The 26,161-nt window shown below is 41.7% G+C and overlaps 1 protein-coding gene across 45 annotated transcripts in view; it reads right to left on the bottom strand.

Annotated features, from left to right (window-relative positions):
- Nucleotides 1–26,161, bottom strand: part of ANK2 (ankyrin 2) — a 565,434-nt gene that overhangs the window by 100,908 nt on the left and 438,365 nt on the right. For all 45 annotated transcript variants that reach the window (XM_048846718.2, XM_075127588.1, XM_048846724.2 and 42 more), the window contains 9 exons: nucleotides 24,432–24,629; nucleotides 21,658–21,756; nucleotides 20,874–20,972; nucleotides 16,710–16,907; nucleotides 15,116–15,214; nucleotides 14,910–15,008; nucleotides 12,317–12,415; nucleotides 9,560–9,658; nucleotides 985–1,057 (listed from right to left, as the gene is read on the bottom strand). In XM_048846718.2, the coding sequence (XP_048702675.2) occupies nucleotides 985–1,057; nucleotides 9,560–9,658; nucleotides 12,317–12,415; nucleotides 14,910–15,008; nucleotides 15,116–15,214; nucleotides 16,710–16,907; nucleotides 20,874–20,972; nucleotides 21,658–21,756; nucleotides 24,432–24,629 (1,063 nt within the window). The remainder of the gene's footprint in view (nucleotides 1–984; nucleotides 1,058–9,559; nucleotides 9,659–12,316; nucleotides 12,416–14,909; nucleotides 15,009–15,115; nucleotides 15,215–16,709; nucleotides 16,908–20,873; nucleotides 20,973–21,657; nucleotides 21,757–24,431; nucleotides 24,630–26,161) is intronic.

Genomic DNA, 26,161 nt, shown 5'->3' with positions numbered 1-26,161 from the left:
CAGCCTAAAAGCCATCTCAAAAGGGTATCTAGGCACTTAGGAACCCAAATCCTATTGACTTTCTATGAGACTTAATCTTTCAAGTCACTTTTAAAATTGTAATTTAGGTTCCTAAATCTCTTAGGCACTCACAATCAGGACAATTCCCATCAGACAATAAGAATCAGCAGATATGCCATGCATAAAATATCATTACTATAGAATTATTCAGCATTTCAGATAGAAAAAGAATCTATAAGTATCATCTGTAAGTATATCCACCATTAGTCCAGAAGTCACAGTATTTTAAATTTGTCAACTATTCTTTCATAAACTATTAAAAATGTATCCCCCAAAGCTAGCTTGCTTATTTCTATTCAGTATAAACTGCCCAAAGGTAATAATCCCAGATCAATTTCACAGATGTTTTCTTGGGACTAAGCTAAGTGATATAACATACACCTTCAGTCAGCAGATGGGGTTAAATCTGAAAGGGTGCCAATGGCCTCAGTGTGTTGTTACTTTATGTCATGCTCTATGAATCTGTGGTCAGCAAGTGCCAAAAGGCCTTCAAGGTAACAGTTTCGTCTCCTTCAGACATATGCATCTTTACCTAATGTTTCCAATTAAACAAAGATCCCTGTCTATTTCTCTGATATGCATATCTGATACAGGTGGACCTGATCCAAAATGTTCAGCGCCTCAAACCTCTCTTTATAGTGGGTAAGTGCACCTTTGGAAAAGCTTTATATATGAATTTTAAACTCCCATGTTTGGAAGTGTTTAGACTTCAGAATTTGGTTCTGACCATTACAAACATACAAGACATTTGGATCTAGAGTTTTTGGATTGGGGTCATCTTTAATGCCTCTATTCAAATCTTGTAGCCAAAAAGGCATTAAATCAAGGACTTTAAACAGCACACGATTTCAAGAATTGAAGCAGCTTAATTCTATACTGTAGGTGGCGTAAAAGACACTAAACAAGGAAATTTAAGTTGCTCACCTTCCTCATCTGAAACATCCAGGACCTCGGTCATCGTCTCAGGTACATTCAGCTTGTGTTTCTCAGTCACAGTCTGCAGAAACAGAATAATCATCTCTCAAGTTAAGCATCAAGAAAAATAGCAGGCATTTATCAGGGTATTTTCAACAACAGCTGCAGTTCAATCTGTTCAGACATTTTACAATGCTGTCTCTTCCCTCTGATTTTATTTTTCAGGGTGTAATCTTTACCATTGTTGCTCTTGCTTTCTATTTGTGCTACAGCAAATGATCATTTATTCTGAAAAAAACATACAAAAAGCACATATATAAATAGATGATGTATGTAGAGTAACTCAGATCAATGCTTCCAGGATGGTTCTAAATTGAATTAGGTAACGTCTACAGAAGAACCATAGAAAGTTGTATGGGACATATGGAAATTATTGTAAAGCATTTGGAAATTAAGCTATGAATGATGTGAAATATTTAAACTGAAAAAGATGAAGAGTATTTAGAAAGAGCATATGATGCATTTCTTACTTGAAATAGCAATGTGTATTAATGTTACTCTTTTCATAATTATTACAAATCACCCTATATCTTGGAGTGAATGTACATGGTGATTTACACACACACAAATTCAGACATATCACCTGCACCAAATAGCTTACAAGATTAGTTATACAAGGCAAAACCACCAGAGACAATACATGATAGCAACAGTTCAGGTAAGGGTGAGCATGGGGGTTATTAGAAAACAGATTTTTAGAATCAGTGACTTTGCATGAAGGACTCAAAGAGGAAGATAGAAGGTACTTGGCCATGCAGTGAGACTGGGAGAGTGAGGGAGACTGATTCAACAAAGGGAGCATCACCTTAGCATAAGGTCATGTGTGGGTCAAGGACATGAAGAAAGCAATAAGAAGAGAGCGTTGTGAGGAGAGTGGGGCATGAAAGGGTTCTGTGGAGAAATGACAGCAGGTATGTTCTATGGATGGAGACAAGACGACAAGTCAATGAATTCAAGAGGAATTCCATGGTCAGAACAGCACTAGCTAATATACAACCACTCCATGGCCACAATCCACTCTGCAACCAGCCTGTAGAACTGGATATCTGTGAAGGAGGGTTTACACTTCATGTCTTAAGGTGTGTAACAGTGGATGTAACCCAGAGGTGGGCAAACTATGGCCTGTGGGCCACATCCGGCCCATGGAACCATCCTGCCTAGCCCCTGAGCTCCTGGCTGGGGAGGCTAGCCCTCGGCCCCTCCCCTGCTGTCCTCCTTCCCCGCAGCCTCACCTTGCTGCCAGTGCTCTGGCCCGCTGCTCCTGCCGGGCAGCGCAGTGGCGTGGCTGCGAGCTCCTGCTGATCTGAGCAGCATAGTAAGGGGGGTTGGTTACGGTGAAGGAGGTCTCGGGGGGCAGTCAGCAGGGAACAGGGGGCAGAGGTTCTGGGGGGGGGCCGTCACGGGACGGGGAACAGGGCTGGGTTGGATAAGTGTGGGAGTCCCGCGGGGCCTGTCAGGGGGCAGGGGTGTGATGATAGGGGTTGGGACAGTCAGGGGACAGGGAGCCTGGGGCGGCTGGATGGGGATGAGGTCCCAGGGGGCTGTTAGGGGCGGGCGTGTGGATAGGGGTCAGGGCAGTCAGGGGACAGGGAGCAGCAGGGTTGGATAAGGGGTGGGGTCAGAGGTGAAAGTAAGCCGGTATGCCCCAGTATGGCGTACCGGCAAGAGCTGGTGCACCGTAGTGGGGCAGCCTGGCTTCCCCAGGAGGAAATTTAAAGGGCCTGGGGCACCCAGCAGTGGCTGGAGCCCCAGGCCCTTTAAGTTGCCTCCAGAGCCCCACTGCTGGAGCCCTGGGGTAGCAGCTGTGGGGCTCCAGTGGCTATTTAAAGGGCTCGGGGCTCCCCTGCTTCTACCACCCGGCCCTTTAAATAGCCACTGGAGCCCCGCTGCCACTACTCCAGAGCTCCGGGGACTATTTAAAGGACCAGGACAGTAGAAGCAGGGGAGCCGCAGGCCCTTTAAAGAGCCCCCAGAGCCCTGGGGTAGCGGGGGCTCCAGGGGCTATTTAAAGGGTTGGGGCTCCAGCTGCCTCTGCCGCCCTGGTCCTCTAAATAGCCCCCGGAGCCCTGCACTGCTGCTGCTACCCTGGTGGGGGGGGGAGGATGAGAAAGAGGGGGTGCATTTACCTTACAGGGTGGGCTAGGGCTGGCTCTGACCCCCTCAGACCTGCCCCTTCCAGGGGCGAGCTGGCCCCAGTGTACCGGTAAGTCACTTGACTTACTTTCACCCTGGGTGGGGTCCTGGGAGGGGGTGGTCAGGGGACAAGGAGCGGGGGGGTTGGATGGGTAGGGGGTTCTGAGGTGGGCAGTCAGGGGGTGGGAAGTGGGAAGGGCGGATAGGGGGCAGGAGTCAGGCTCTTTGGGGAGGCACAGCCTTCCCTACCCGGCCCTCCATACAATATCATAACCCTAATATGGCCCTGGGGCCTAAAAGTTTGCCCACCCCAATGTAACCCCTTTGTACACAGGGGAGTGTCAGGAGACAGTATGTCTGTTGAAAGAAAAGGAGTACTTGTGGCACCTTAGAGACTAACCAATTTATTTGAGCATGAGCTTTCGTGAGCTACAGCTCACAGGAATAGTTCACCACTGCTCCACTCTCAGTTCTGGCCAGTACCCTAAAAAGCATAAATGAACCCCAGACGTGGAAGTAGCAAAACAACATATAACTCTTGTAATATTTATTGAGGGATGAACCTTGAAGCCCCTACTCAATTCATGCTCAGGCAAAACTCCCACTGAGGTCAATGGCGATTTTGCCTGAGTAAAAACTGAGTGAGGACTTCCAGATCTGGTGCTGTATTTCCATACTTCTAGCAAGCCAGTGAAGAAGACAGCACTATTCATTATTATGATGCTTTTCTATACATATCAACACGTCTCATCATTGCTGAATCTGTGAATACTGGTAATTTGTCTAAGTTTAAGTGTCTAAAATGCATTAACTGCAGACAATCCGTTTCAATTTACCTTCCTACAGTTTGTACGTGGGCAGGACAGAGAGTGGGCAAAACTGGTTGCCTGCAATCTCAGTTATTCATCTTTAATTACATCTTAACCATGATTCAAGGAATTAACAAGTATGGTTTTCAATGCATGTGTTACGTGTTCCAAGCTCTTTTGTACTCATTACATTCCTCAGCCAATTCTTCGACTCTTTTTATCACTCCCCTAGAAAGGTCAGACAGCAGTAGGGAATCTGAGCCAGCTGAAGCAGACTGAACTCACACAGCAGTGCAGGTGACCTCAACCTCCTTCTTTGTAGCAATAAAAGCAATGAATTAAGAACTAAGTGCTAAATAAACAAAAAGACTGACACTCTACAAATGGAATAAGGTGAGAAGGAGGACAGTATATTCTTCAAGTGATGGGCAAAGCACTGTGTGTGTACCTCAGTTGTTAAAAAGACGAGAAAGTAACCCAAATGCTGTACTGCTGCTGTGTATGAGCACTGAATAAAATAGCCAAGAACTCAACAAACAAACAGAGAGGGAGAGCTCTGAGGAAAAGAGAAAAAATGGAATTGCCTAGAAAAAAATTAAGTAAGAGTCAGATATGAAAACTCTTAAGAAGTTTATCTCTGTCTACAATAAATGCAACAGACCATTCATTCATTGGGCCCAAATCCCAGTTCTCATACTGAACTCAGGAATAAGAGACAAGCACAGGAGAACAACACAGAGGTGAGAGTTAGAATTCTCTGGCCAACAGCTTCTGGATCTCAGCACTTCAGTAGTGTCAACATTAATTGGAGAAGGAATCATAATTCAAGATGGGATTTAATCTATTTAAACAAAATGCCCCCCATTTGGGATAGGGCCAGTGGTGTTTGTAGGACGACAACTAATTAAAATACCAAAATAGAATCAGTATGTTAATATACAGTATAAGAGTAATAGCATACTGTATACATGGTACCCCTGCCAATATCTAGTTATATCAGATAAGTGGACACAAAATATGGTGACAGCCTATTGGGGCTCTAAAATTTGTTTTACTTAGGAAAAAATCCCATCAGATCAATGTTAAGTTTATCAATATATAGCCTGAGACATAGGCCATGGTGCATAAACATGATCAATACCTATATATTTGTCTGTTTATTACTCTTACACAACACCAGCATTAGCACTCACAACCACATTTATACTTAGTAGGTTTGCCAGGCGTCTGGTTTTCGACCGGAAAGCCCAGTCAAAAGGGGACCCTGGTGACTTTGGTCAGCTCTGCTGATCGGGCCGTTACAAGTCCAGTAGGCGGTGCAGCATGGCTAAGACAGGCTCTGCCTGTCCTGGCTCTGCAAAGCTCTGCGAAAGCGGCCGGCTTGTCCAGCCCCTAGGTGCTGGGGTGATCAGGGAAGCTCCGTGTGCTTTCCCTGCCCCCACTGGCCAGGAACTGCGGCGAATGGGAGCTGTGGGGGCGGTGCCTGTGGGTGCGGGTAGCACTCACCATGCAGAGTCACCTGGCCGCGTCTCCACCTAGGGGCTAGACATGGAAGCTGCTTCCAGGAGCAGTGCTGAGCCAGGGCAGGCAAGGATCCTGCCTTAGCCACGCTGTACCGCCGACCGTGAGCCGCCTGAGGTAAGTGCTGCCCAGCCAGAGCCTGCAACCCGAGCCTCCTGCCCCATGTCAGAACCCGCTCCCACACCCTAACTCTCTCCCAGAACCCACACCCCAACCCCCTCCCCCAGCCTGGAACCCCCTCCTGCAGCCTGAACTGCACATTTCTGGCCCCACCCCGGAACCCAGCTACAGCCCTCACCCCCTCCCACACCCCAACCCCCTGTCCCAGCCCAGTGAAAACGCTTGAGGGTGGGGGAGAGCAAGCGACAGTGGGAGGGGGGCTGGAGTGAGTGAGTGGGGGCGGGGCCTCAGGGCAGGGTGTTCGGTTTTGTGCCATTAGAAAGTTGGCAACCCTAATGCTTAGTGAGACATATAAGCTCAAAGAACCTAAAGCTAGGCACCCAAATCCATATTTAGCATCCTCAGTGACCTGATATTTTAGAGTTGTTGAACACATTCCACTCCCTCTAAAACTCATTGGGTGCTTAGTACCTGTGAAAATCTGGCCACTTGTGTATGCACTTAACATTAGACATCTGCATTTGAAAATTTGGCTGTAAGACCAGATTTTCAGAAGCTTCACCACAGACATACATGTATATATTTGTGCGCCTGCTTTGCATATTCAACAGGAATACAGATCAAATGTTCTAGATACTGTGTGTAAATGATCATTTGTCCATACACAGACTGTACTTACCGGTACATGTGCCTCCAAACTTCACTGTAGAGTTAAACATCTGAAAATCAGGTTTATTTTTTTATACACTGCATGTCGCAATTGGTTATTTTAAATGTAAACCCCTAAGTTTGAGCATTGCACAATATCTCAAATAGTGAGCCAAATCCTGCCTTTGATGTGTAGACGGAGTATCAGTATTGCACAGCAATGCCCCCTTTGTGTTTCTGGGTCTCCTTGGCACAAACATATTAGTTAATTCTGACATCCTACAACGTATCAATTATAGCTCCCCTGACTCTAACTCTTCTACCTGGAGTTGCCACTATATTTAACAATGGAATGAAGAACCATTAATTACCACCCAGTTTTAAAAAGGATGAGGATCTGTGGACAGTTTAATGGCCCCAGTAAAACGTGGAGTTTAAAATGCTGAGGCATATGTGGTCTCTGCGGTAGTTGCACTGATATGGTATTGCTCTGGTAAATCATACACTACCTAAAGCTAATTTATGTATCACAAAATATTTGTTTCTACCAACTACATTGAAATGTGTACACAAATTAACCGTTGCTCTGAAGCAGCTTAACAATTTAAATTTGTCACTTTGGGACCTGCAAAGTATAAATCAGAAGGCAGGACAAACATTTTTTTTAAAAGAAATCACAAGTGTTCTGTAGCATAAGAACCAACCGTGCTTCCATGCTACCTGCTTTCCATTATATATGTCAATCCTTCTCTACACAGGGGACTTGACTCTCTTCTCGGTATCATTGCTTTATATTCTGGGAGCCCCACTCACGTCAGTAGTGTTATTCTGATGTAAACGAGAGGGAAATGAGACTCTGCACATTTACAGTAGGCCAAGGGCCTTTGGAAGCAATTGTTCCATATATAAACCAGGATTGGAGATTCCTCTTCTTTGGGAATGTCAGTGACTTGCATATTAATAGAGCATTGGATTGTCTAACATTCTCCGTGCAGCACTCAGTTGTATCACTGATCTTAGTCAGGGCCTTGAAGAATAAAATACCTATTGTGACTGTAATGGCAATGTATCTTTTTCAGTGTTGAATGTTATATTGTACTAGCAATATCAACCTCACCACCTGGAAAACTCAATTGCAGGGGGCAACCACAGTTTATCCTTCCTTTTTGGCAATAGTTCCAAAAGCTCTTTAACCAACCAAATAATCTCTTTAAGACGATGCAGAGACCACATTACCTGCATACACCAAAGCGGCATTTGAGGGCCGAGTCAAATTCATCTCTGGCAAACTCTAACTATGTCAGGCGTAGTTCACCAGGGATGAATTTGCCCACAAGACTTTTTAAACACTGTTTCTCTCTTGTTTGAATTTGCATATTGCGTATGCAGATACACTAAAAGAAATAGGATTTCTTGTACAGAAACCTTTAGGTTCAACAAATGTTTGATTCAGCCCAAAGATAAATGCCTCAAGCATCTGCCATGTCTGGAGGAAAAGTCCACTGCTCACATATATATTATACGGTTTTTTAAAAATCTTTTATCCAAAATAACTAAATCAAAGTTATGTATTTCAAAAGTGTTTATAAATTTCCTTTTTCATACTGCAATTCATATTATTTAATATTTACTTTGTTGTGGTATCTGGACAGCCACTGATAGCAGGGTGTTGCTGGGTGTTATATAAATACAATGGAAGATTCAACAAGTGGATGTAAAAGACATGAAAGGGAAATGACAAAAGGAAGATGAGGAAAACAGAAGGGGGGGGGGTTACACAGGCTACATAAGTCAGTTTTGAAAATGGACTTAATTACTTTTGACAAATGTTACCCAGAGAGAGGGAGAATAAACTCACACACCATACAAATATGTACTTGTATGTCTGTTACAAGAGTAAATAAATAAATATCAGCAAAAGCAAATACTCCATATTTATTAAGATTCTTCTGGAAATTGACTCAAATTTGGAGAAGAAAACTAAGCCTGTTTCTCATAGTTCATTAATAAACCATAGCTCACTCTATTTATAACATCATGTCAAGCCAATTTTGTTCCATCTTACTCTGTTTATTTCAACAGGGACTTGCTGTCAGCATGCGATGTAAAAGCAAAATTATTTTCCTCTCTCTTGTTCATTGCCCCCGCCCAATCCCCATTGTGGTGCGTGTTCTTGGCTTATAACATATGGTAGCATCTTTTCACTAATTTTTGGATTTATCATTATGGGGCCTGTATGGGGTGCCTAATGCTTATAGCCTTTCTATTTTTATAATGTTTTATGCTTTAAAAAATAAACATTGTCCTTATAAGTTTTCACGGTAAAAGACAGTAAAGCAAATTCATGCATAAAATGGTACCATTACTGCGTTCAGTGATACACAGCTTTTTGAAGGCCTCTTTTCTGACTTACTAAAACAGTGGCAGGCTGTAGCAATATGTGACCAGTGAGAGAGACCACCCCTCCCCCTTGTGTCTTGGCATCAGAATATAGCTGTCTTTCTGGTTAAAAACAACAGTTTGCATCTATTCTGACCAGGTAACTAAGTGGCTGGTTACCACTGTCCTCCCGAAAATTAAATTATTTTTTTAAAAAAAGAGTAAACAGAGTTTTGAAAAATGAAACTATTCCACAGGCATCAACTTGGCTCAACTCATGAGCCCCGAGAATCAAAATCCTGATTCCAGTCAGTTTGAGGGCTGAGGAAGTGAGCTGGGATTTTTTTACACTACAATAAAACTGGATCTATTTGTTCTGGAAGTGATTTGAGCAACCTGAGGATTTATGTGCTTCAGAGCTGCTAGTGAGCACCACTAAGTCTGGCACCCATTCATGGACTGCCATAGCCTGATTGCTAAGAAGCCTGCTGTGGTGGTTCTGCATCAGCAGGTGTCACAGAGGAAAGCGTATAAGTATAAGGAGAGACAGAAAAGAAGGAACTAGGATAATGGAAAAGAAAAATAGAGAAATGGGCCAGAACCTATACAAAGACTCCCAAACTTCAGGAAAGTTTAGATTTGCCGCTCAGGCCCTTCTCTAAAAAGTATATTCTGGTTTGAATACCTGTTATTTCAACAGTGTAAACTCAGATTTATAGAGCTATTTATATTAATTCTGTGTACTGTATGCACATCTATATGCACATCAATACATTTGCAACAACCAAGCAAAGGAGGGCCTTAAAAACTTAAACTAAAAAGAGGAAGAGAGAGGCAGAGGGAGTCTGAAGCAGTACAGCAGAGACAACATTATGAATAGAGAATGGAAGCATTAAAACACATCTAGTACTCACAGTTGTGGTGGTGGTGACCTCCTCTGTTACCACCTTCAGAGTATCGACCACTGAGATGTATCCCAAACGCCTTGCAATCGCTAAGGCAGTGTTACCATTCTGGAGAGAGAGAGAGAGAAATGAGAGGGAGGACTGTGATTTGAATCAGTGAGATCACTCTCAGCACTGCATGAGCCAGCATTTCCATCCAAAACAAGGCACAGCTTAGGAAAATCACTGAGTTTTACCATTACATCTGAATCTGTCTTTGTAACTTCTTTAAGACTATAGCCCTGATTACCATGGTAACACAACACACTTACATCTGCCTGCAATTCCTCATAAAAATGTGTTGCATGCTTTAACCCTAAAGTTGTCAAATTTCACTACACATTATGTGCCTTGACTGCATTTTTTCCAAAAGCTCTATTATTTGGGAGGTTATTCAAAAACCATTAAAAAGTTTTAGGGTCTAACATCTGACAGACACAGTTCACATCTGCAGCAGGTACAATGCTCTCTCTGGGAATATATAACTTATGCAAAACCTCATGATGCAACAGGAAACAAAACAAAACAAGCTTCAAGTTTAGGACCTGGGGAGAATTCTTTTAATTTCAATGCCTATCTAAGCCTTAAAAATAATTAGTATTTAGATAGTCCTTTTAATCTTCAAATAAAGAATTAATTAGCTAGTTAAACCCCAGAACACCCTTGTGATGTGGATAGGTATTCTTTATTTATATAGGGCTAGATTGTTATATTCTCACTCACACTGAACCATATCTTACATCAGGAGCTGCGCCACTGAAGTTAATGAAGCTACTCAATAGGAGTATCAAAATCTGGTCTGTGTTTATTTATTTCAAAAGTGCTCAGCAGCACAGCATAAATCCATCCACAACGTGTAGCCAAAAATCAGTGCTTTTTGTCAGGAGAAGCAGAAAAAAAAATCAGACACAAGCTACATCAGGTAAGAATGTCTGAGGGTATGTCTTCACTGCAGAGTTAACCTGGGTGATCAGCCCCAGGTATGAGCTGCCACACTGCAAAGCATTATCCAAGTTACTGTGTCCTTATTGCTGCTATATGCACCTGTGTGTATCACTAGGACTTCTGAGGACATATCCCATGGTTCTTCGTACAGCAGTAATAATGGGAGTACTTGTCTGTCCTTCTGGGGACTTGGTGAAAATTGTGGGAAGACATGGACGGACTATAAGCACTCGAGTGTTTTAGCGACTGCAAAGTGGGTGACTTTCCAGCCCAAAGCCTTGGCTTCACTTGAGTGTTAACTCCTCTTGAGTTAGGCTCTCTTGACTGAGAGCAGCCATACTGCAAAATGACACTCTGAGCTGCACAGTGTTTGGATTAGCAGCACAGAATACCTTTACTGCATTATTTACTCAACCATCAGATGCATTTGAGCTTCAACCTACATCCCCTGATGGTCCAGCTAGCTCAAGTTTAAAGCATCACTTACTCCAAGTGAGAGATTTTTGTGTGTAGACAGGAATCAGGCTCGGGTAACTCTTGAATTACATATACCTCTAGCTAACACTGCAACTCAGGCAAGTCCCAAATGAAAGCTGAACTGGGGCTCTAACCCAGACCAAACTCCCAACCTCCCCAAACTGTGCCAGATAGTCCCACTTGAATGCACCACTCAACCTGGATGAGATGTTTTTGTGTGGATGGTAACGCCAGAGTAAGAGCCCAGGCTACCTCTGGAGTGACTGTGCTTTGAGGTATGATGGACCCAGGCTGTGACGGCTCTACAAGGTGATTGAAATCAAATGAACATACCCTCAAACTAAGTAAGCCCTGATGGGGTGTTTACCCCAGGAACTGACCATAAAAGCCTCCCAGCTGATGATGTAGGATATAAACTAAGACATGGATTCTTGGATAACTCAATCCCAGAGTATTGTTCCAGGGACTGAGTGAGAAGCCAGTGCAGATTTAAGCAGTTGTATTATGCACTCATGGCAAGTCTGACCCACTCAGGAGCTAGGCTGAGGCCTGTTTTTTTCTTTTTTTTTTTTAACCAGCTGGAACCTCTGGGTACACAGAGCTCACTGGAGTTGTCAGTGGTATAGATGGCTATTACAACAATGGCATTAAAGAAAAACAGTTGCAGACTCCTGGCTGTCTGTAGAGGTTAGAAGCTACAGGCTATAACTGCTACCTAAGAATCCAGGAGTGGCAGTGAACTCAATCCAGGAGGTGGCAAACAAATGGGTAGAAGGATAGTGTAAATTGGGTCTGGACTAAGTGCTTCATCCTGGGCAGTAAGCCTCCCTTTCATTTTATACACAATAGGGTTGCAGTCCGTTTGCCTTCGTCCAGATCCTCATCTTGGCCAGGCACCGGGAGAATAATAAGACTTCCATGTTTATTGCCACCCTTGTTTTACACATGGAGAAACTGAGATGCAGAGTGCCTGTGACACAACCAGTCAGTGGCCAACCCGGAATTATAATTCAGGAATTACTGTTTCCAAATCCCATGCTCAACTCACTATTCAAACAAACTCTCCATCTGGAAAGAGCTTTGCAACTAAACAGAGCTACCTTAAGGGGCTAGAAAGGAGGCAGGAAGTCACACACACACATCTGATGACCAGCTGTATGAGAAGCACATTCACCACGGCAAAAGGCTAGAGAGGAGAGGAATCAAATGAGTCAATCAGACTCAGGAAAGAAAGGAGCCATCCGGAGAACAAGCTGCATGCAGGTGGCAGATTGCAGTAGTACTACAGACAGTTTCCAGACTTACAGCAGTGATGGCATTGGGCTTGGCCCCATACTGGAGTAGAACATTGATGATATGAGTGTGACCCTGTTGAGCAGCTTGGTGCAGAGGGGTGTAGCCATTCTGTTATTAGTGGTAATTACCGTATTTTTAAGGAGAGAAAAATACAGTGATTAGAAAATACATTTCAATTTACTTCCTCTAATCAAGACATTTAATTTATTTAAAACCACATTTATGCCAGCTTTTCACCCACATACAATAATTCTTAGCAACCTTCTCTAAACCCTCTAGGGATTAATGAAATAATAAATCATGATAATATTTTGACTTGCGGAGCATTTTTCATAGGACAATATTAATAGTCTTTATAAAGGTGGGCAAACATTACCGTCCCCATTTCACAGATGGAAACAATGAAGCACAGAAAACATAATGCTCATGCCCAAGGTCACAGAGCAATTGTGGGAGAGGGACAGAGCCAGGTCTTCTGACTCCCAGCCCTCTGTTTTTAATGGGTACCTGAAGAGTCTGTCTTTAAAACACTTGGGCTAATTTCTAAAGCCATGTAAATTCTAACAGCACTGATTGAGTCCATTTTAAATGAAACAGCTGTTTGACTTCGAGTCTCACTGATTATGAATGTCAGTGCAGTTCATCTTCTGTTGGTCTACAAAAGGTCCCAACTGTGTCACAGATACAGTGAGAAATGTCTGCATGTTCTGCGTACCAATAAATATATTTTAATTCTGTATATTTATCTACTCCAATGATCCATTCATGATATGCTACAATACAAAAGCAGAGCCAGACTGCACTTCAGCAAGCTGATCTGAGGGGGAATTGTATGGATCTAGTCAGGCAACTAATTTACAAAATTATCTGCACTTGACTTTGAAAGCAGGCAGAGAATAAACTGGGGGAAAATAGCAATTTGATTTCACTGTACCATTTATGTATGTATAAGAGAGCCTAAAGGACTCTTACTGATCTCTTGGAATTGTGTGTGCCTTAAACTATGACTATGACGTATCTTTCATATGGACAGATGGGTGAGAATGAGCTTGGTATGCTAGTTGCCCTTGTGACATTTAGGCTACGCATTCATCTATCTGGTAGGATACAGAGCAGGGGTTTATTATAGGTTGTGGTGTTTTATACTGACAATCACATTATTTCCATTACTTTAATATCAGTGCTGTCCCTTGGGATTGAGTCCAGACACAGCACCTTTCTGCTGGACATGGCATACAATATCCTGAAGGTTCAGGATATTGCATGTTGTTCGGCTTCTAACATGTTCTGTCAGCTATAAATCTGTCCAGGAGGGACTTGCTCTTTAAACTGAGTGAATCCACAATGCTGGTTATCTGTTAGGCTGCCAAGATTTATGATGTTTTCAAAAAGCCAATGAGCCAGATACTGATTTCAGGTACTCTGGTGTTACTCTAAACTAACTTTAAATGGAATTATTTCAGATAACTAGAATAACCAGGGAAACTGAAGTCAGAACCTGACCCAATGAGTTCAACACACATTTAGATACAGAGTGACACCTAACAGATAAGGGGCAATTAGGACACTCCTTTCAATTCCATCTTGGTAGCACACAGTTTCTAGCTGTCTGCTTTTATTATGGGTTTCAACTTTTTTCTTGTGTTATACCTACCAGCTCTTTGAACAATCTTATCTATGGTTTTAACTTACTGAGTCTGGGCTACGTCTTCTCTGGAAATGTCCTGACACTACCCCTGCCTCTGTGTTTTTTTGTGCATTGGAGTTCACGCTATTTAGTTGGGCTCATTTTCATGATGCTGTCCCACTTTGAGGAGTGGATTGACCAAATAAGTAAGCAGCTGGAGACAGAGGAGTCAGCAGGAATGATCAGTGAATTACAAATTTGTGTGATTCTGATCAGTTGTCAAGGACACCAGAGGTGTTGTTGGAGCCATCAACGGAGCTTAGCTGTTTGCACTGACACCAAAACACCAGGGAAACTGTGTGAGTCTGAAGGTGAACAGTAGTGCTATGACTACAGGCCACCAACAAGAAGCCAGTTTGAATTGGAGCCAGGGAGTGCTGGGCCCTTGTGGGCTGGCCTTCTCCTGGTGCAGGTGATGTGAAGGCATCTGTGATGCAACAAGGCTTTGTGGTCACAAATCCCTCAGTGTAAGCATATATTCTGCAGATTCAGAAACCACTGGTTGAGAGAGGCAGAGTTGTCTCCACATAGCACACCTTGGAGGGCTTTATTCTGGTATAATTCAGAAGTAACTTTGCTGAAGTCAATGGAATTACACTAATGTGATCAAAATCAGGCTCAGATGTGTTACCAGTACAAATAAAATAAAGGATAAACTCAAGAGAACAGATCTCCCTTCTCACACACAGAGTTAATATACCAGACTTCAGTTTAGTGAGTAAGGCATCCTGAAGCAGAACAGAGGGAACTCATTCCACCACAGCCACAAATCAGCAGATATTGACACCTAGCGTGCATGCGTAATTTGTAAAAAGATCTACTTGGAAAACAATCCTATAGCTGTCCATATGGAGTATGAATTAGTATCATTTGGTCACTGAAGAAAAAAACCAGAAGTGATGAAAAATTCTTTACCTTTGTTTTAGCATTGACATTGGCTCCCTGTTTCAGGAGGAAATTCACCATCTTGATGTTTCCATAGTGACAAGCTACAATTAAAGGAGTGTAGCCCAGCTACAATAAAATAACACAAAAAAGTAAACCTATGCAGTCAATGGGATGTTCCATTATAACAATAACATCCTTGTTCACATGGAAAGCAGTAGCATTATGTGGTTTACCTTTGTCTGAGCATCTTGGTTTGCACCATGCTTTGTCAGTATATCAGCTACGTTCACTTTATCTTCCTGAGCTGCAAGGTGCAAGGATGTCAATCCACTCTACAAATGAAATGGAAAGAGAACTATAATGTTACCAAAAACAAAGAAATGGGACTTGCAAGTTTATCATTTTTTAAATATAGCAAGATCCTGTCTGTAATTTCAAAAATAGAGATTTTTAAGCAAAGATGGGAATTGGTCTCTATCCATGTAAAACTAGCAAATAGCTCATCACAGCAAACTGTAATCGTAACTATAGATTGGTGCTTTCAGCTAGTGATTACCACACCTGGACTTTACACAGTAATGTCACTGGAGAAATTGAAGTGCCAGCTAATGAAGTAGGATGACCCCTGGAAGCCATATGTAGCCTTCCTCAACTGGGAAGAATGGGCCTTAACAATTATGGGTGGGAGTCAAAATAAAGGAAACTGTAGACGAGAATTGAGGCCCAAAAAGAGAATTTAAGAAACCTTTAAAAAAGCATACATGGATAGCGCATGGACAGGAAATAGGTAACAGCTTATATAAATAAATTATATAAATATATACATTGAGTATGAGAATGGAAAAGCAGTTTGTTTCCCATTTCTTAGAATGGCGCATTACACTATTCTCATACATCAAGAGCCTCATCATGCAGCTTTTACTCCTGAGCAAAGGCTGCAGAACCAGGGCCTGTGAGAGTAAATTTTGTTCAGCATCTTTTGGCTGGATAAAACTGCATCACAGAAAGTCTTATGTAATGTTTTTGGGAGGGAATCAAGGTACTTCTAGGAAAGATTTGGCACACTTCCAATAGAAAACCTGATGGATCAGAATGGTTTTCATTAGGATTATTTTATTATTTTCGCAACTAGTAAAGCTGCATTATTCTCTGCCAAACATTACTAGTTTCTTCCATCCCAGCAAGGAAGCTGGATGGCACAATATATTGGGATAAGTGCCATAAGCACTCCACTAGTTCATCCCTCAAGCTATTGTTCTCTGACATGTGTCACACAGGGCTGGATCAACCTAATGACCCACAGAACCTAGAGCTTTGTGCAACCTCCCTTCTATTATTTCTTAATCCTTTAGACAGGATGTACAACTTTCGTATTATGTTGGAAACAGCTCAGAGATTACAAGACTGCAGGACTGTGGAAACACTACAACCCTTTCTCCACGGCTGGTTCTGCAGCAACTTCCCCTGGCTTGCCTGCTTCTCCAAGCCCACCTTTCAGTCAGAGCTTGCACACATCGTTTTCCACTGAACATGGCACACCACTGAAGATCCTCCTTAGATTACCCAACACAGCTGTTAATGATATGCTTTTAAGACAGCCTCTGATCAGGGTCACTCTCTCTGCCAGCCCCAGCTACCTTCACTACTGCTGTTCACCCACCTGCCTTTGCTTCCTAACACTTCTCATATCTTGAGCTTTTGCATGTGTATAGGGATGTATAGTTTGGACTCTATTTCTGAGCAGCTGGCTCTCTTCTTGTATTGCACCTTGCAAGTCATTGGATGTCCTCCCCGTGATGCCCTTCACCACTGGGGATAAACTATTACCTTAGTTGCCACATGGATATTGGATCCTTTGTCCAGGAGCAAGGTAACCATGTCAGCATGACCTTCTTGAGAGGCCAGGTGCAGCGGGGTCACTCCCTGTTTGGTCAGAATGTTGGTCTCGGCTCCGTAGCTCAGCAGCGTGGTAGCTATCTGCATCTGATTCTTCTTGGCAGCAATGTGCAGAGGGGTATATCCATTCTAAAACCAGGCTCCACATGTTAATAGTCTTTTCTGATGTTTACAAATCCATCACACAGTAAATAGTGCTCCATTTTATTTCATAGAAATATTTGGAACAATCTGTCTCTAGACCCTGTGTCATTATTTTTCCCATTCTTAACAATCCTACAGTCAGTTTCCAGTGGAAATAATTATGGAGGAATAGAAAATGTCCACTTTTCAGATTATGGTGGCAAAGAGAAATATGAAGGAATGTTGAAAAGAAAAACCATTAAAAACTAACTATTGCGACATTTCTTTATCTTAAGAATTATTTTACATAGGAATTCTTATATCAGATGAGATCAACTGTCCACTTAGATTGGTATTCTGCCTCCAACAGCGGACAATGCCAGATACTTCAAAGGAAGTGGAAAATTATGGAATAGCCTATGCATTTGGAAATCTCTTCCTAAGTCCTGCCATTTAGTAGTTACTTTATGCCCCAAACTAGCATAAAGAGGATATAAACCCTCATGCTATCTGGTGTATTGTGGTTGTTTTCAATATCCACATACATATCTAGTCCTTTTTCTAAACCTCTGGGCTCCTTGCCTCAATGCTATCTGGTGGGAATGAGTGCCATTTTAATTTTTCCAATTGCAAACTGCACATTATAAAGTAATATGTTAAAATCTATGTTTAGTAGAGCTTGTCAAAAATGTTCAGACAGAACATTTTTCTGTCAGAAAATGCTGAACTAACAGAATCTAAAGATTCAGCTGGATCTGTCAACTCCATGGAAACTTTCGACAGAAACCAGGAAAGCAGGACAAAGTGCTTTCCTGCCAGGTTTCCTGAGAGCCTGGGTTTCCCTGGCTGCCCAGTATCCTGGGTAGCTGCCTCCTGGGGAAGCCAGCTCCCTGGGGAGCTGAACAACATGAAGAGGCTCCCTGGGCAGCTGTCTCCCTATAGTGCCTGATTCCCCAAGGGAGTTGGCTGCCTGAGAAGTTGGGCACCCCTTGGAGGCAGCTGGAAAGTTAACTGTTTTGGTTATTCCAAAATGGAATTTTTCAGATATTTTCCTCCTGTGAAAAAGTTTGAAATTTTGGATGAAAAGTCATTCCAAAAAAATCAAAATTTTCTCATGAGGGAAATTCCATTTTCCATCAGTTCTAATGTTTAACTCAAAGGCATATCCTACAATGAGTTTGGTTTTAGTTCTCTAAATCCAATTTTTCTTTTCAATGTGTGAAACTGTAATCATGCAAAAAAAGTGCATCTTGTCCTCCACATACCAAAGTGGTTGTTGATTAATAAATGAAGACTGAGAGACTGCAACAAACTCTAAATTTTGGAAATCTTGAGTATTGTAATATATAGAAGAACATATTCTACAAGAATAAGATGTCCCAAGGAATATAGAGACAGAAATGCAATGATTTGGAAATGCATGCATGTAGCGGCTGACCCATATGGATGCTGACAAGAATACTGTAGTCAGCAGATGTCAATAGAACTTAGATCCAGATCCCCAGCTAATACAAATTGACACTGAACTATTTAGATTTACACAAGCTGAGGATCTAGTCCTAGAGTGTGGGTGGAGAGAGAAAAGAGAGGGAAGTTACACAAAAATGAGGAAAAGCCAGTACACTGTAAAATAAGGTGCCTGGAATAAGGTGCCAGTATTATTTTCTACTCTCACAGATTAGAGTTAATTGTATTTTGGAGCTTACTAGGACCTGCTCTGCAACTGCTTTGTCTTATCCACCTTCTCCTCCACCCAAGCTGGAATTTAACTATGCGTTAGCCTTCACACATTAGAATTTTCCTGTCACTGGCTCCAGTTCACGCAATTTCCCCCGCTAAATGAGTAAATACCCTGCTTCTGACTGATGAGCTATAACTTTTTGGTGCTTGATGGGTGCATGTTCTGCACTGCACTCTGCTCTTTGGATGTAAAAGTATAGAGGTGGATGTATGTTTGCACTTGTGACTTTGATAGCTGTGTCAGTTATGCAACTGGCTGCAAATACAGTCAGAGGGAGGAGTTCTTTCATGAGCAAATAACCATAATGTACAGTCTCAGTGCACTGACATACTGTCTTATTTGGAAAGAAGAGGATGGTGTTCCACTTAATTCCCTGTATTTCATTTCCAAAGACATAATTAGGGGTAGGGCATCCAGAATCCTTGTTAAGTTTGTAGTATTTGTGTTTGGGGGGAGGGTTGGTAAAATTTCTTACTGCAGCAATGCTTCTGCTTCCACACCAGCAAAAGCAGCGCCCCTGTACATCAATGAAAAGAAGGGCCACTTCTTGAAGGAAAGTTTGAGCAGAGTGTAGGAGCCAGAAAATTTTAAATCAATAAAAACGTGTGTGGGTGTTTTCATAGAATCATAGAATATCAGGGTTGGAAGGGACCTCAGGAGGTCATCTAGTCCAACCCCCTGCTCAAAGAAGGACCAATCCCCAATTTTTGCCTCAGATCCCTAAATGGCCCCCTCAAGGATTGAACTCACAACCCTGGGTTTAGCAGGCCAATACTCAAACCACTGAGATATCCCTCCCCCCTTTTCCTTTTTCAGTCTCCTGTAACATATCAGAGAATGATACAAGCCCTAATCCTGCCACACAGGCAAACCTCTTTACACGCACAGTTTCAAATACAGGTTTCTTGCTATGCAGTACTAAAGTAAGCTCTAAATTATGCTTCTTTTTCATTAAAATTGAGTTGGACTCAGACAGTCATATATGCAATATATTCAAAGAATGACTGAGAGAAGCTTAGCACAGCTCCTTCTACTCAGTCACAAGGAATGTCACCATGGGTTTACCTGGTAGAACCAAAGCATTTAGACTGTATGGGGTCTACTCTGAGTCTGTAATAATATATTGGACACACACTGAGCCTAGCTATCAGATGGAGATGCCACTCTAATTGGCTGTGTACTCTTTGGCCAGATTTTTCTTGCATGTTGATTTTACACTGGTGTAATTTCACTGACTTTAATGGAGTTACTCTTGACTGATATCTGTAAAAGGAAAATCAGTCTTTTTGCATCTGGTCACTAACTGGAACAGGCAACAGGGCAGCTTCAGTAAGATCAGAATAGGGTCTCTTTTAGGACAATAGACAAGTGAGTGATCCATAAAGTTTACTCAGGAACTCAATCACACAAGGACATCCTGATCTGGTGTCCTCATGGACTGAAGTTCCTCATATTTCTCAATACATTGGATAATCAGCAGTCCTTACATTTCAGTAACAAGGTTTGACTATAAGTGGCTATGCTATAAAGCAAATATGCACCTAAAACGCTCTACAGTGACTTTAAAAAACAACTCTTACAGTCTCTATTGAAAAAAACAGCACTATTTTTAAGAATGAGCAGGGAGAGGAGACAGAGTATCAAAAAGACAAAAACCCTGAGCATAGAAGATACAATTCATAGGCTTGAGCATAGTCTCAGAAGTGCTATTCAGAATTCGTGCATAGCTTCAAAAATCCTGAAAACTATAGATACAAAACTAGCTATGAGGTTGTAAAATATCTCTAAGAGAATTCTAATGATGGGGACAATTATAAGCAAAAGGAGAGGCATCTCTCCTCCAGCTTTTATCTGGGGAGGAGAACTCCTTTCCCTCCAAACTGTGGCTGGCTGTGAAGGGCAAGAAGAGGAGGCAGCAGAGGAGGCAGAAGAAAAAGTATGAGGCTTCTTTGTGCATCAACTCCCAAGCATTCTTTCTCCCTTTCCCCTGCTGGTCACCCACCAACTCTTTATCTGAGAGGCTCAAGAACAAGCAGGAGTCAGCTACAATTGTAGCCTCCTACCAGCAGAGGCCTCTATATCCACCTTCTGGGGTGCCAGGAGTTCACAACTGTGGCTCCAGCCTTCAGCTGACTCAGCTCCTTCATTGCTTTGTTTCTTGTTGTGGTTTTAAAATTATTCCCCTGGTTCTCAGAGTGTAACGTTGCCGGTGCTTGGCTGTGAAATCTCACCTTGGCAGTAGCATGGGGAGAGGCACCTTTCTCCAGCAACAGCAGAGCCACCTTCTGGTTGTCATAGTGAGCAGCTACATGGAGTGGGGTGAGGCCATTCTGTAAAGGGCGTGTTACCGAATTAAGTTGTTAGCTGGGCATAAGCAACCATTAAGTCACAAATCAATATATATTAAATGTATTAATTGATTAGCCAATAAATACATAAACAAAATGACATTTAACTCAGTCTGGATTATTTTCATTTTAGAAACTTTACTGAAACTGAAAATAATAGTAAGCCAACAGTTAGTATGATGTACTTTGCTTAAAACAGGGCAAGCAACTGAGGATGAATTTTATTTGGCCAGTATTTATTATTTATCATGAACCAAGTTCTGAAATCGCCAAGTCAGAGAAACATCAGTATGAGCAACCTTTGCAACATGGGAAAAAGTAATAGTTCTGGTCTTGCCCCATTATTTCTGCATAGTGATTTTTATGACCTGAATAATTTAACAAAATGGGCACTTCTTGTTCCACAGTAACATATCAGTCTTTATAATTGTGCACCAACATGTCCTGCTGTAATAAAAGTAAAAAATTAAACACACTGCAAGGTAACCTCAATTACATGTATATGTAAAAATCATTCCAGAGAGACGTTTTTTTTTTTAATATAGTTAAGTTGGACAGTGAATGCAACTTCTTCCTTCTTTTACATTATTTTTTCACCAAATTACCAAGCATAATTGCTTTTTTGCTATTCAATCACCCAGTGATTCCCTGTAGTGGAGGACTGTACCTTGCCAGCTGAATCAGGAGAAGCACGACGCTGCAAGAGGAGTTTTGCCACATCCAAGCTTCCATACTTGGCTGCCACATGCAGTGGTGTGAATCCCTTCTGAAAAATTTTTAGGAAACAAAAATTTTAGTGTAAGTCTCTGGGATCTTTCACGTAATGATCTTTTTTTCTCTACCAACCTTTGAATGTTTTAGCAGGTTACAATTCAAATTACAGCCACCTGCCATTTTTATTCATTAATAACTAATAAGACTTAACAAGTAGTAATGGCACTACTCACTCTGAAATATTTTGATAGGAGTGTGTCATATAAGAAAATATCCTCTCTTTCAGTCTTCCATATGTCCACAGTATGACATTTTACCACATAAAAAGTTTACTAAGCAATATCCATTGCATGGGTGGTGAGGCTCCAATTCAAATTTTATCCAAAACTTAGCTTTTCACTAGCTCAATTTTTTATTTCGTTTTATGGTGTGTGACAGGGTCGGGTCAGATGGCTACAGGAGAGTGATAGAAGGCAGATATATTAGCCCCAGGTTAACTAGGTCCCTTTTCCCTGGGTAAGGTAACAGGGAAGGTTCCAGAACAATCAGGAACCTTCTGGACACAATTAAGACAGACTGGATGATTAGAACACCTGCAGCCATTCAAGAAGCTGCTAGAATCAATTAAGGCAGGCTAATCAGGGCACCTGGGTTTAAAAAGGAGCTCACTTCAGTTTGTGGTGCAAGTGTGAGGAGCTGGGAGCAAGAGGCGCTAGGAGCTGAGAGTGAGAACACATACTGTTGGAGGACTGAGGTGTACAAGCATTATCAGACACCAAGAGGAAGGTCCTGGGGTGAGGATAAAGAAGGTGTTGGGAGCAGGCCATGGGGAAGTAGCCCAGGGAGTTGTAGCTGTCGCACAGCTGTTCCAGGAGGCACTCTAGACAGCTGCATTCCACAGGGCCCTGGGCTGGAACCCAGAGTAGAGGGCGGGCCCAGGTTCCCCCAAACCTCCCAACTCCTGGTCAGACACAGGAGAAGTTGACCTGGACTGTGGGTTCACGAAAACAGCCAAACTGAGGGCTGCCGTGAATCTCTGAGGTGAGCAAATCTGCCAATAAGTGCAAGACCCACCAAGGTAGTGGAGGAACTTTGTCACAGGTGACAGAGTTTTTAATTATTTATCCACTACATTGATTTGTCCCTGGAAGCAAATGAAAGGCCAAACAATCTGCAAGAAACTAAATCCAATGAGAACAGCTCTGAACTTGGTGTTACCATTGTAGCAGCTCCCCAGAAGCATGATACTATGTTAAGACACACGTTCCTATATAGCCACTACATTCAGATACAGCTTCTGCAGCTCTACTGAAATAGATATTGTCTAACAGGAGGACTGTATCAAGTTAATTTTTGTAAACACATACATTTGTGGAGGTAGGGGTGAAAAGTTGTCTTATTAAAAACACCTTTTCTATTAAGTGTTAATATGGATTCACTAGACCTTTGACAAAATGTCTGTCTTAAAAAGAAACTACTGAGGAAATAATTTGTTAAAGTCAGGTTGATAAGAAAATCTTAAGGGTTAAGGACAGCAGGTGGCAGATGATCTGCAACTGTTGTCCTGGAAACATCACCAAGGAGCCACCATCACATATTTGCCTGACATTTTGACAATGTGTGGTGTTTATTCTAGTTGCCATTAAGTTATGTTACGCTACCTGCATAGAGTTTGGACCAGGGGTTCCCCAAGTTTTCCATAGCATGGATCACATGTTAACAAAGGAAGATTACTTTCCAGATTGCCTCTTCTCTTAGCGATGATTACACAACATCCCTGCAGCAATTGCTTACATGGAAAATTAGGAAAGTATTTAGTATAGTTTTAGCTTTGTTTTAATTGATTTAGCATCTGGAAACAGCCAGCACCACCAGTAATCCAGGTCTTCTCATTTGAGAACCACTGGTTTAGAATTTTCTAAACCCTGGAAGATATAAGGTTTAAGCTCCAACTATAAAATAAGGAGCTCTTCTTTCCACCTGATACCATATTTGCAATCGCATAATCACAGATGATGGGTTTGGAAAAGACTTCTTGATTCATCGCTCTATCCCCCATATCCCTTTTCCTTTATATTACTTCTGTTAGGAATCTGTTAACACTTTAATAGGCAGGCAAACAAAACTAGTACTGTAGAACATTTTAGGACAATCTTTGACATAATCAACTATGCCATGACGTGATATAATACCTTACTAATTTACTAAGACGCTGAATGTCAATCTGGTTGTAGAATACTCTGATTTGTACGCAACGTCTATTTTGCGAATTTCATTTCAGCTGTTAGATACCAGAGTTCTTTCATTAATTTAAACAATTAAAAGAAATACGGCCTTTAAGGAGGCTTGTTTGTTTAAAGAATGCTAGGGATGATGATTTTACGTGTTTATTTGGATACACAGAGGGCACCTTGTAGGCAAGAGAGGTTCCTTTGTCATAGGAACCTAGTACTTTCTAAATTTGTTAAGATCATTTGTTGATCAAGTCCAGTATTTTGTCTCCAGTTTAAACCAAAACTTGAGGCTTCAGAGAAAGACAAAATGTGTCAGAAATCTGAAAAATTCCCTGTATATTGCTTTAATCTGTTTTACTATTGTTTATAATAAAACCAGGTCAGTTTCTCAGTGAAAATGCTTCCCTCACTATACAGCTGCCTCCCTGCTTGGTAACCACATCACAGTCTTCTCTCTCCTATTGGGAGACTAGCACAATGCATCTCATCTTACCTTGGTGGCCAAAGAGTGTGCAGCACCTGCCTCCAAGAGAACCGACGCTACGTCAACTTGCCCCTCTCTGGCAGAGATGTGTAGTGGAGTGTACCCATTAGTGGTTGCAGCATCAGGGTGAGCCATGTGTTGTAGCAGCAGTTGGACAATCTCTGTTTTACCCAACCGAGAGGCAATATGCAGTGGAGTCTGTTCCTCCTACAACTCAAATCAGGTGAACAGTTAATGCCGGTAGAAGCAACCTGAATACCCCATCCTAATGGATTCCAGTGGAAGACTCTACACATTCACCACATATAAAAGAATAAGGGACACAGTGGAATGCTCAGTACCAATGCAGCGATTAAACAATCTGCTATTAGATCAAATGGAGGGGAAATGTAGGGAGGAACATTGTTTTTCTTTTCTTCTTTAAATATGACTGTAGATAACTTGCACCATAGTCTACTTGTCTGTCTTTGTATTACTACTTTATGAAACCCTTACTCACCTTCAGTAGCACCTTACTCCACAAGTAGTTTCAGAGTCAGGCCCTATGGAAGCAATTTCTAGATACTCGCTATTCCTTCTCTTCTTGCTGCTTTCCAGGTGTATTTTAAAATGTAAACTAACTACATGCAACTCTTCAATCATTTGTCATCATAAAATGAAGTCCTTGGATATTTAATAATCCCAGAAGCACTGCAGTGATACACTCACATGCTGTCCATCCATAGATCTGGGTCCAACATTTGAGCAGAGGAAACATAAAAAGTCCTCAATCTGGTAACTGAAGCCTTCCCTATAACAGCCAAATTCTTCAGAGGAGCTGTGCCAAATTTGAGGATTCTGCTGTACAGAACAGTTTCCAATGAAACATCTCAGAAACATTTGCTGTTGTTTTTAACCTCAATTTTCTGACTGTATTTTTCTAAAGCCCACAAACTTATAGCGAAATTTCTATTCTTGGTGCAAAATTTGCCTTTTACTGGCATGAAAAATATGCACAAAACTGCCCTGGTGAAAAGCAAATGTTTCACATTTGTATGAGTTTGGCTCTCAGAGACATTATATTTTGCTTTTATTGTATAATATTCTTTCAGTTTGATTTCCAAAAGATAGATTTTGTATAGACTGAGGTTAAATGTGCACTAATGATACACCAAAAAAAATCACAATATTTGAGTGCCCTAAACCATCCAAAGATATTTCTGCTTTTGCATGAAGGGTTTAATGTCAGAGTAGGAATCTTAACCCCAGGAATCCTCTGCTCCCATCATTTAAAGCACAACCCAGTCTTAATATTTTCACCTGATATATACCAAGCATTTTGCATGTGGCCAACTACAGTTGATTTTTCAATATTGTCAAAAATATGCATCATCTAATATAGAAATCAAACAAAAAGATGTCCCTGGGACTTGTTGAATTGACTGTGGCCACAGAAACTGCTTTAATGTGTTTCTGTGGTAGGAATTTTAATTTTTGTAGGAACATCTAGGCTAAAAATAGATGCTCTTTTAAACACAGAGGGACAGATTTTCCAAGTGTTCAGTACTGATAATTGGGGCTAGATTTTTACAAAGATCAGCTTCCATTTTGGCACCTAAATGAAGTGGCCAGATTTTCAAAATATTAAGCACAGAGAGAACTGTTGGGTGCTGAGCTCTTTTGAAAGACCTGCCTGTGAAAGAATATATAACTAATGTTGGTAGGGGTAATGAATAACCAGTAAAAGTACAGTATTGTTG

Source organism: Caretta caretta, chromosome 4 (genome assembly GCF_965140235.1).
Source record: "Caretta caretta isolate rCarCar2 chromosome 4, rCarCar1.hap1, whole genome shotgun sequence".
Lineage (NCBI taxonomy): Eukaryota > Metazoa > Chordata > Testudines > Cheloniidae > Caretta > Caretta caretta.
This window is presented reverse-complemented; position numbering and strand designations above follow the sequence as displayed.